The sequence below is a fragment of the Ascaphus truei genome, chromosome 9 (genome assembly GCF_040206685.1).
Source record: "Ascaphus truei isolate aAscTru1 chromosome 9, aAscTru1.hap1, whole genome shotgun sequence".
NCBI classification, from domain to species: domain Eukaryota; kingdom Metazoa; phylum Chordata; class Amphibia; order Anura; family Ascaphidae; genus Ascaphus; species Ascaphus truei.
This window is the reverse complement of record NC_134491.1, coordinates 17458666-17470707: the sequence shown is the minus strand read 5'-3', so window position 1 is coordinate 17470707 and position 12042 is coordinate 17458666. Positions and strand designations below refer to the sequence as shown.

At 48.5% G+C, this 12042-nt stretch overlaps 1 protein-coding gene across 2 annotated transcripts in view; it reads right to left on the bottom strand.

Annotated features, from left to right (window-relative positions):
* Window positions 1-12042, bottom strand: part of LOC142502470 (DNA repair protein RAD51 homolog 2-like) — a 481442-nt gene that overhangs the window by 209433 nt on the left and 259967 nt on the right. Inside the window, exon 5 of one of the 2 annotated variants that reach the window (XM_075613500.1) lies at window positions 4576-4711. The exons of the other annotated variant lie outside the window; for it this stretch is intronic. Within the exon in view, the coding sequence (XP_075469615.1) occupies window positions 4576-4711 (136 nt within the window). The remainder of the gene's footprint in view (window positions 1-4575; window positions 4712-12042) is intronic. 2 annotated transcript variants of the gene reach the window in all.

Genomic DNA, 12042 nt, shown 5'->3' with positions numbered 1-12042 from the left:
TGTGTAGCAGTGTCTCTGTGTGGCTGCGTGTGTGTCAGTGGCTGTGTGTGAGTGTGTGTGTGTGTATCAGTGGCTGTATGTGTGTATCAGAGGCTGTGTGTGTGTATCAGTGTCTGTGTGTGTGTGTATCAGTGTCTGTGTGTGTGTGTGTGTATCAGTGTCTGTGTATCAGTGTCTGTGTGTGTGTGTATCAGTGTCTGTGTGTGTATCAGTGTCAGTGGCTGCGTGTGTGTCAGTGGCTGCGTGTCTGTCAGTGGCTGTGTGTGTATCAGTGTCTGTGTGTGTATCAGTGTCAGTGGCTGCGTGTGTGTCAGTGGCTGCGTGTCTGTCAGTGGCTGTGTGTGTGTGTGTGTATCAGTGACTGTGTGTGTGTCTGTGCAGGCCAGCAGTGTCTGTGTCTGTGTGGGTGTCTATCTGAGTGAGTGTCTGTAGGTCAGTGACTGTGTGCTTCTGTGCAGGTCAGAGAGAGAATGGGGGGGGATTGGGAGAATATATGAAATCTGTATGGACATTCATAACTGTTTTATTTTACCTATAGGCAATACATTTTTTAGTGGGTCACGAAGGAGAAGTTCAAAAATAACCGGGTCACAGAAAAAAAAGTTTGGGAAACACTGTCTTAGAAAACTTGGGGCAGGATTGGGATCTTCAGAATCTCCTCCACAAAATATATACTGAAGTCCAGTCACTAATAGCTACCCATAGATATCCTGTGATATGTTGTCCTGCATTTCTAAATGCAATGAACCAAGCTGCTCTGATGTTAGTACAGTGTTTGGTATGTTAAAGGAGCAATGCATACAAAGCAACTAAAAACATGAAACCGCTGATGCATGTGTGTGACTCACTCTCACTTCCTTAATGGGCAAAGAAGGGTGGGTAGCCGTGTTTGTCCTTTCTTCCATGTAGTAACAAAGGAGGGAGAGGGGGGAGGGGGTACGATACCTTTTATTGGACCAACAAGTAGTTGATACGTTACAAGCTTTGAACCTCTCAGTGTCAGGTTACCTGGTGAAGGACCCTGAGAGGTTGGAAAGCTTGTAACATATCAACTACTTGTTGGTCCAATAAAAGGTATCGTACCCCCCTACTCCCGCTCCCTCCTTTGTAACTTCTTTAATAGGGTAATTTATAATAAATACTGCATAATAAAAGACTTGACTAATCATTGATGGGTTTCAGAACTGTGATCCTTAGAGACTAACTGAACCAGACACTGATCCAGGTATCACTCATATTTGAACTTGAAAGTGGGTAAATACTGAGCATGTTGAATGTCCCAGCAGATTCCATTGGAAGAACTGCTTTTTTTTAGGTGCCTTGACTGCTTAGAGAGTCAAAGCTGTTAGAAGCAACAACTATTTGCTCTAATAAATCCTAAGATCTTAAGACCTTTGCCAAAATAAACTTTGCTTGGTAATAGTTTGGGCATCAAGACAGCCTTTTGACTCCAAACATAGCACAGGTTGGTTAACTCACGCTGCTTATATTTGGCCATGCTTCAAAAAGAAAAGACAGACACAACCCTTAATGAATCAGACTCGAAAAGTGAGAAAATGTGTGGTTTGTTTGTCTAAGAGGATATGTCTGAGTTGGTTGCTGTCCAGAATGAGCACTGCACGTTGAGGTTAAAGTTGCCAATGTCTATCCAATGAAAATTAAACCCTAAATAAACCCAGGTCAGAGCTGAGTATGTTAGCACTCGATGTCAGAGTATATCAGCATTAGTTGCAGTGAATCCTACTGTACTGTAGATGGTCCTTTTAACTGCCTCAAGCAGCCGAACTGCTAAATATAAACATGCTTGGCTGTCTTCATTGTATTTCATTCAAGCCATTTGACGCAAACAGAGTCATTTTTACAAAAGGTCTTTCCTCCTATTTTGTCAATAGAAGGAGTTGGGAGGCAGATAAGAGACTCCAATGAGAGCTGTATGAGACGAGATGTACAGATGTGGCCGGTTTCATTATTCCCTCTGGTGCCATCACTGCCATTGACTCCTATAGATATTCCGAGTTATAACGGGTGTGTTATCATTAGGAATAATGTGTCTGGCTATTTCTGTGTTCAATTCCTAATCCCCTAATTTTTTGTATTTCTCATAGCTCAATACATCCACGGCCTAAACATATGAGATTTGTTGGGAATGGAATTGATCCTTCAGTACGACGCAGATTAATGTTTAAGGAAATCTTTCACCAATACCAAATCCAAGGGATTCAAAGCCTGAAAACGTGACCCCCAATTTTTGTTGATGTCTTTCTAAGGTGCCAAGTAAGGTTCCGAATATTGTGGATGTAACCGTTATCCGTGAATAAAAAACGAATTAGAATTACATGCAGCTTAACTACCTGTCCTCCAGGGAATGTAATATTTGATGACTTTTAATAGTTCAGTGTAAGAAAGCCCTTTCATTATAGGGTTCTTGTTGCAAGATTAAATCCATTTTATTTGAACAGAGTACATATTGATTACTGCTGTAATGAAAATCCATATTGACTAAAGCAACGGGCAAATAGTCTGGAGTTCAAAGATCACATCTTGCGTACATTTATGCAACAGTGTAACAATAACAATTTTGTGTCATTTGCAAATAGACTATGTCAACAGTTTCCTCTTGCACTTCCTTCAATAGTTGGATACTTGAATGATCAGTCTAATAGCATATACAATAATTGTCACAATTACATTGCAGCTCAGGACCCAGTGTCATTCTTTTAGAATAAGGGGGGAGGGGAGAGGTACATTTTTGGTTTTACACCAACCAATAGAGGAGAAAAAGGAGTGGTGATTGTTTCTGAAACCAAATGTAACTTGTTCCCACTGGCCTGAGATACAAAAAGCAAAGGTACTTCCAGGGATACTCACAGGAATGTATTGGTTTATGCCATTAGTGTGCATCGGGAGTTTCACCTACGGCCCCCCAACCGATGCCCTCTCTCCCCAGCACAAAGGGAATAGGGACGGTGCTTATGCAGATCTGAGCCTCTCCCGGCTCCCACTGGTCAGCTGTTTTATGACGGCATGCACATGAAACGTGTCCCTATTTCCTTTGAACAGCGTACATATTGATTAGTGCTGTAATTATAATCCATTTTGATTAAAACAACGGGCAAATAGTCTGGAGTTCGAAGATCACATCTTGTTTCAGATATAACCCATGTAATAGTATGTCTCCACTTGCGTACATTTATACAACAGTTTAACAATAATTCGATGTCATTTGCAAATAGACTGTATGAAGTGCAGTCCTTCCTACTTCCAACCGCAGACGTCTGTTTGCACTTCATTCAATGTTTGATTACTTTAAATTGGCATCCTAATATAATGTACAATAATTGTCACCATTACATTGCAGGTTATGATCCAGACTCCTAATGTTAGAATGAGGGAAGGTTTGGGGGTCTTTACACTTACCAATGTAGGGGGAAAGTGGTAGGGGTAATGGTTTTTGAAACCAAATTGAACTTGTTCCCACTGCAAAGACACATCTGGGAGAACATGCTGGAATGTATTGGTTTATGGCATCGGTAGGCAACATGCGACCCCCAGGGCTTCACCTGCGACCCCGATGTTGCCCTCTCATCATTGGGATGTTGCCACTGCGGGTCAGATATTCTCCCCACATCCAATGACCCTGAATAGTGTCCCACTCCTCTCCTATGCTCAGATATTAGTTCTGAGAGTAAGAAGAGCGGGGGGGGGGGGGGGGAGTGCATTGGCATTAAGCAGCTTGCCGGAGGGGGGGGGGGACATGGAGGTGCTCCTAACACTCCATGTGCATCAGGACGAGAGATAGGTTCAGCACCCCCATGCCAGTCACTCCCCCCTCCAATGTGATCAACCCCTCCTATATTACCTCCCCACTCCCCCCCCCCCCCCCATGCGTTCTACTGCATCAATGAAAGTCCAGGGTACTGTGTCGCCCTTTTGAGGATTTCAAGGGCCACACACGCATCCCTTATAGAATATCATGTCGCCCACCACTGGCTGATACAGCACACTTTGCACTTTTGCCAGTGAGGAGCAGGATCTGAATAACGTGAGGAGTGTGCTACTGTTTAAATGTATAGTGCAGGAGCTGAAGGAGTATCAGAGCCGTAAGAATACCACCTTTGAAGTAGGTGAGCAGGATTCGAATCGCAGTCCTCTCCTCATCTCTCTATCCGTCAGGCACCAAAATGAAATGGCAATCTCCTCAGTACAGTGCTACGTCCGAAAAAAAGATTACAGAAATATGTGCTCTAGATCAGGGGGGCTCAACTCCAGTCCTCAAGCCCCCCGTCCCCAAACTGGTCAGGTTTTATGGATAGCCCAGCTTCAGCACAGGTGGCTCAATCAGAGGCTCAGTCTGATTGAGCCTCCTGTGCTGAAACAGGGACTGATTGAGTCACCTGTGCTGATGCAGGGACTGATTGAGTCACCTGTGCTGAAGCAGGGGTAAAGAGAAGAAAAAAAGCTGTATGGTGCTCAAACACAGATCAATGCAGGTATATCAGATACCTGGTTAGGTAAGATCAGTATGCCCCTTGCACTCGAAACGCGTTGGTGGGGGCCGTGGGCTCGTTTTTGTACCTGATGCCTTGATTCATTAAATATTTTCTTTTTATGGGACACTCTCTTGCAGTTTTTTCTTCTTTTTTCACTGTCCACAGTTGTGCTCCAACTTTCCTTCGCCTGCCTGAAGGAGGGGTATCCTGTAAAACCTGACCTGTTGGAGGAGGGGGGGGGGGGCGATTAAGGACTGGAGTGGAGCGCCCCTGCTCTAAACTTTACATCTGTTTCAATAACTCGCCTCTTGCACAATAAACTTGCGTAACGGTAAAGTTAAAATGTCAGCAGAAAGTATCAACACGATAATATCCTGGCAACTCGCAGGCAGTATCTGAGGTTGAGATAGGAGTCTGCTGATTCCTATGCTACGAGGCCGCAAATACATATTTTATTACTTGGATAAAATACTCCGGGACAGCCGTGCTCGGCACGGAGTTTCCCTGCCCAGAATTATTGTGCATTTTCTTAACTCTGAAAAGAAATAAATTGCAGCACTAAACTCATAATACTTGAAAGGCGCTGGTAGCGATAAAATAAGTCACTACTGAGTTCTACTAAGCACCATATGTAGGAGTTGCAATGAAGTGGTCATATTTGTCATGTACCTTTCATAGGTAAAGCCGCAAACCCAGCCCTCCACGCCCCCTCTCCCCCCCCCCCCCCCCCCAAAAAAAATGCAGAACAGATAACATTGTTTTTTTAACCTTTTTGGGTTAAGGATCCAAGTAATTATATTGTGAAATTCTGCGGAACCCCAACCCTCTCTAATAGCGCGCCTGAGATCAGATGCATTGTAAGGTACCCCAACCCTCTCTAATAGCGTGCCTGAGATCAGATGCATTGTAAGGTACCCCAACCCTCTCTAATAGCGTGCCTGAGATCAGATGCATTGTAAGGAACCCCAACCCTCTCTAATAGCGCGCCTGAGATCAGATGCATTGTAAGGTACCCCAAGCCTCTCTAATAGCGCGCCTGAGATCAGATGCATTGTAAGGAACCCCAATCCTCTTTAATAGCGTGTCTGAGATCTGATGCAATGCAAAATCTTCTGTATTTGGCACAATTTCAAATGACCTGAAAATGCAGAGAACCCTTTAGGGACGCCCGCAGAACCCCTGTTGAAAAACATTGGCATAGATGATACAAATAACTTTGAAGAATCCACCTAATGAGGACAAAATGACAACATTTTGGAATTGCTGAAGCATTTTTATATAATGTACTTTACCAGGAAAGATACATTGAGATTTGAGATGTTACCAGTGAGGCCGCCTGGAAGTCTATGGAAACGCTGATGATAATAACCAGTGAGACTGACTCAGTGTAAACATATATAATTATGTTGGGGGGGGGCAAACAAGACCAACTTTAGAAGATCTCATGTAAAATGTTCAACAACAGTTCCCCATTTCGTTCATACATTCGTGCAAACGTCTGCAGATTGGGCAGTGAACAAATAAGATCTCTAAGCAGCGTTGAGAAGACAGCTGCCTCCTTATTTTGAAAGCTGGGAAAATATATTTCTGTTGCCCACTGCCAGGGGGGGAGGGGAAGTTGAACTTTCACCTATTAATAATGCAAATGATTGCCCCCTGCCGTCAGATAACAGGAAACCACAGAAATGGGGCAACTCATTAAACTGCGATAGTGCCGATCGGGGCACTATCGCATGAAAACTTCATTTGTCAGTGTTTAGAGCTGCAGTCCCACAGTTGAATTTCGTAGGGGCCTCTGAACGGGAAAGTGGATATCAGTCAAGAGTTTTGTTTCCCGTTATCCCCTCCTGTCCTTATCAGAGCCAATAAAGATAAGGGGCGGTGGGGAGAGGAGACCCTGGCTGTACAAGCGCTCGCTGATCTCACAGTGACATCACACAGTGACATGACATCACACACGTGGGAGCAAGAAGAGGAAATCACAACCCTCCAGAGTCTTAATTTAACAAATACATAAAAAAAGATTTATAGGTGCCAGATTTAGGTAAAAAGGTATCAATCACCCAGAGGAGAGTCCTTAAACATGTCACCGGAAATGGCCCTATAAAAGGATTGCCCCTTTAACACTTTCTCTGTTGAGACGACATGTACTAAATGAACAAGGCTGCCCCTTATAACCGCATGTTATTCCCTCCCCGCCAATCACTCACTTGCCTATTTTTACAACATGCAGAATCTGTTACCCGCCACGTCCATATTATCCTTGTAGCATGAAACTCTAAAGATAACATGGGTGTGGGGTGTTGGTTCTACTTTTATGGGTACCCTTCGCCATCAGAAGTTGTTTTTGATTCGGTCACATGCAACCTATATCAAAATACCCATTACTCATGTAAATGTAGCCATGTGGAGATGTTTTACTTCGTGTAACCACTTTGGGATGCTGGGAATTTGTATAAAAGGGGGTTTTCGCCACATCTGCTGGCAGAGGCAAAGAATCTAGACCTTGTGTGATCTGAACAGAACACAATATCGGGTTCAAACACAGGGCAAGCATCTAGTTCAGAGGTTGCGACTCCTTTTCCAGCCTCGTTAGGCCGATTAGAGCGACAAATGAATTCATTGTTATAAACGTTCTCCACAATCACTTCTTTTAGAGGCTGCACCAGTTTCTCCCTCATTTCCCCAATTATCCCTCATCATAAACCTTCACAGATTTAGAACTCTCGGTGTCCGGCAAACAGCGACTTTCTGAGGTTAAGAATCTCCCCAGGTTTGGAAGGGAAGTAATAACTGTAGCTGTATTTAGGGGGCAAACCATGATACTATATTTAAAAGCATATAGTATGTGTGGGCAGTGGCGGATTTAAAATGTTGTGATTCGTCGTCCCTCCCCCTTAAGAGCTCGCCTGCGGTGGCTCACTGGGGGGGCAGGCATTAGGAACTGCGGGTGCGGGGGTTACTGACGGGGGTGCGGCCACGCGCTGCGGGGGCGGCCAGGGGGGTTTCGCGGCGGCTGACTGTGGGTGTGGTGTTTGACGGGTGGGTGGCAGCAGCTTACTTACTGGGTGGCTGTCTGCTGCGGTGGCGGGCAGGTTGCGCGACGGCTGGCTCTCGTTTCCCCCCCCCCAGCTCCGAACGTGCGTGACGTCACCCTGCCTTGCCCTCAGAGACCGCGAGAGCCAATGAGAGCCAACGTCCGCCCCGTAGTCAGGCAATGGGAGCCAAGGCCCGCCCCGCAGTCAGCCAATGAGAGAGCTTGACAGGCAATGACAGCCAATGCGATTGCGCACAAACCCACAAACATCTTTTGAGTTTTATATAGATATATAGATATATATTAGAAACAATTGAACATAGGATACAATTAAGTGGACAGTTAGTAGATAATGTGATACATAAATGCAATAACTCAATGAGTGTGTAAATCGAGATAGCAAGAATGTCCCAACTTCTATAGATCCTGTGAATAACAAAAAAAGAGCCAAAATGGTGAATTACTGTACTTCAATGCGCAAACGATGTAGCAGATATAATGTGCATTGTGGGTGTATGCCACCGCACGGGCAATCGGAAGGGAAATGCTGGCGTCTCCCTCTCTCGTCCAGTGCGTCTGTATGTGCGGCGGCTACTCCAGTAGTCAGATCTCGCGATGGTTGCTCCTGGTCCCGTTCCAATGACGTCAGAAGGTGGGGGAATCCGTCAGCTGTTTGAAACTGCTCTGGTCCCAACGCTGTTATTCCTCCTCTTAAGTCAAAAGTACTAGGGCAGGTGAATCGGAGTGATGCGCTACAGGTTATGCTCAAGATAAAACCCTATATATATATATATATATTTTGTAACAACAGAGAAAGCAACCTTACAAAAAGCACACGGGCATACCAAAAAAGTGTAAACAAAGAATTTATTAAAGTGAGTTAAAAACAAGGGATAAAGATTAAAAGAGGGGTGGACTCTCATCTACCATGTATGTATACCTAGAGGCAAGGGTATAACAGTAGAAACAAAGGATCACCTGATAATACAGGTGAATAACTGCAATGAGTTGAAGCATGAATGGCACAAATATCAATGTTGTATATACATCACCACTTAATAGCATGGGTGTCACGGGCAAGAAATAACCACAGCCTTTTAATCAGGAAAGAGAGGTAGGGGTCCCCCTCCACAGACTCCCACTCCAAGCGCTCTCGGGGATGGGGAGCGGCCTGTGTGAGGGGAGAGCCGCAGAGGCGGGGGGAGAGGGGGGGCAAGGGGAGTGGAAGGGCGGGGGGGCAAGGGGAGTGGAAGGGGGGGGGGCAAGGGGAGTGGAAGGGCGGGGGGGCAAGGGGAGTGCTAGGGCGGGGGGGCAAGGGGAGTGGAAGGGCGGGGGGGGCAAGGGGAGTGGTAGGGCGGGGGGGGCAAGGGGAGTGGAAGGGCGGGGGGGGCAAGGGGAGTGGAAGGGCGGGGGGGCAAGGGGAGTGGAAGGGCGGGGGGGCAAGGGGAGTGGAAGGGCGGGGGGGCAAGGGGAGTGGAAGGGCGGGGGAGGCAAGGGGAGTGGAAGGGCGGGGGGGCAAGGGGAGTGGAAGGGCGGGGGGGCAAGGGGAGTGGAAGGGCAGGGGGGGGGCAAGGGGAGTGGAAGGGCGGGGGGGGGCAAGGGGAGTGGAAGGGCGGGGGGGCAAGGGGAGTGGAAGGGCGGGGGGGCAAGGGGAGTGGAAGGGCGGGGAGGGCAAGGGGAGTGGAAGGGCGGGGGGGCAAGGGGCGTGGAAGGGCATGGGGGGCAAAGGAAGGGCGGGGGCAAAGGAAAGGCGGGGGGGCAAAGGAAGGGCAGTGGGGGGCAAAGGAAGGGCAGTGGGGGGCAAAGGAAGGGCCGGGGGGGCAAAGGAAGGGAGGGAGGGGGGGCAAAGGGCAGGGAGGGAGGGGGGGCAGGGTGGCAAAGGGCAGGGGCGCAAAGGGCAGGGGACAAAGGGCAGGGAGTCAGGGAGGCGTTAAATAACCCATTCCCCTGCGTTTACTCACCTTGCACACGGCCGCGCTCCTCCTCTTCCTCCGGGTACCGGCCACCCTCCTCCTCCACCTCGGGCTCCTCAGCGGCGAGGCTGAGACGCTCCGGTGAGGAGGTGCTGTGCCTTTCACGGGACAGGCGGAGAGAGCCGGAGGAGCGCTCTCGGGGATAGGGAGCGGCCTGTGTGAGGGGAGAGCCGCAGAGAGCGTGCTCTGTGGGGGGCGGGGGGGGGGAGTGGGAGCGGTATCTGTGAGGGAGAGCGCCGGGGGGAGTGGTGTGTGTGAGGGAGAGCGCAGGGGGGAGGGAGTGGTGTGTGTGAGGGAGAGCGCCGGGGAAGGGAGCGGTGTGTGTGAGGGAGAGCGCCGGGGGGAGGGAGTGGTGTGTGTGAGGGAGAGCGCCGGGGAAGGGAGTGGTGTGTGTGAGGGAGAGCGCCGGGGAAGGGAGTGGTGTGTGTGAGGGAGAGCGCCGGGGAAGGGAGTGGTGTGTGTGAGGGAGAGCGCCGGGGAAGGGAGTGGTGTGTGTGAGGGAGAGCGCCGGGGAAGGGAGTGGTGTGTGTGAGGGAGAGGGCCGGGTGAGGGAGAGCGTGAGAGAGAGTGCCGGGTGAAGGAGAGCGCCGGGTGAGGGAGAGCGCCGGGTGAAGGAGAGCGCCGGGTTAAGGAGAGCGCCGGGTTAAGGAGAGCGCCGGGTGAGGGAGAGCGTGAGGGAGAGCGTTGGGTGAGGGAGAGCGCCGGGTGAGGGCGAGAGCCGTGGGGAGGTGAGAGTCGGGAGGGCGAGAGTCGGGAGGGCGAGAGAGTCGGGAGGGCGAGAGCGGCCTGTGGGAGGTGAGAGCAGGAGAGACTGTGCTCTGGGGGGCCAATGAGAGCCGTGGGGGGTGGGACACAGGGGGGGGGGCAGACACACCGGCCGTTGAGAGCCGTGGGAGGGCGGGCGGACCGACAGACCAATCAAATGGTCTCCAGACACTCTCAAACAATCTATATTCATGTTACAGGGAGAAGCAGCCATTGTTTTGAATTACCTGCGCGCGATTAGCGGTCAAAACTGGCGCTTCACCCCCATCCCGTGTGCACAGCAGCAGAAGACCAAGATGACGACACAAGGTGTGAAGATTAAATGAGAAAATGTGTTGGGAGTAACGTGGAGAAGAGGCTGTAACCGCAGTACCTGGGAGATCATTGGGGAGGCTTCATCCAGCAGTGGGGAGACAAGGGCTGAAGATGATGGTACACAATTATATTTTATATATATATATATATATATATATATATATATAGCCGCATCACAAGAATTTTACACCTCTCAGGTCTTGATAATGAAAAAGTTAAGAACAAATTACTTCATATCAACGTTTCAGTTCCTAAACGGGACCTTTCCCAGAGATAGACTCAGGGAAAGGACAAGTCAGCACTCAGGGGCTTTGTAGTGTTGGAATATGCAGGTTTGTTTCACATTACAAGCCTACAACTAGACTTGGCTCCGCACCTTCGCTTATTCAGCTATTTCTGCAAGGTTGAACTGAAAGATATAATAGGGGGCGGCTGATAAAATGTAATAAGTCACTTACACTGTTTATATGTTTTTGACCTTTGTGTACTTTCAGCGGGTCTCGTGGATTGTTACTCGTGGCAGGCTCATAGGAGCCTATTTATTGAAGTGCAATCACATCCCCCCATACTCGTCCCCCCTCCCCTATTTTTACTACGGCTTTATAATTGGGGGTTCCCGAGAGCTCAGCCCCACTATTTTCAGCTCCAGTGAATTCCAGTTCCTGAGATACTTACCGGTAAAGTTTAAATCTCCTTCCAGGGGAAACAAAATGGCTGCCAGATGTCGGGCCAATAAAAAGCCGCAACATCAGTGGTTGCAAGTTTCCTTTAAAAAACAAGAAGTAATACCGGTAACGTCACTGGAAGGTACCTCGGGAAACAGGGGGGTTCCCCGGAGCCGGAAGTAGCGCCGTGCAGCTCGGGGGGGCCCCCTACAATGTAAGTGGGAGTGGTTCGGATGGTTTGCTGCTTCAGTAGAATGGTCTCTCTCAATGCTTAATAAATATGCTCTAAAGCAGGGGTGGCCCACTCCAGTCATCAAGGGTCACCAACAGGCCAGGTTTTCCAGATATATTTGACTGAACCACTGAGTGAGCCAACTGTACTGAAACAGAGATATCCTGAAACCCGAGCGGTTGGTGGCCTTTGAGGACCGGAGTTGGTCACCCTCTGCCCTATAGACTTCAATGCAGATTCACCAACAACAAAAAACAGTACTTTTTTTGTTATATTTATTAAAATGCCCATTTTCAGACCAATCTCGCTGATTCTTGCCCTGGGAGGTTGCAATCTTTATTGCAGATGTAAGCCAGAGTTATTGTTAGGTGTGTTCTTCCAAAACATAAGAAGAGACTTCACATTTCTGTATTTGTTCATTAAAAGGTATATCCATGTCCCAAAACATTCGGCCGTCTCCAGTATAACATGATGCACAGCACAACCACAGAATGCATGGCGAAGGCCAGGCTTACATCACTGCAGTATAACATGATGCACAGCACAACCACAGAATGCCTGGCGA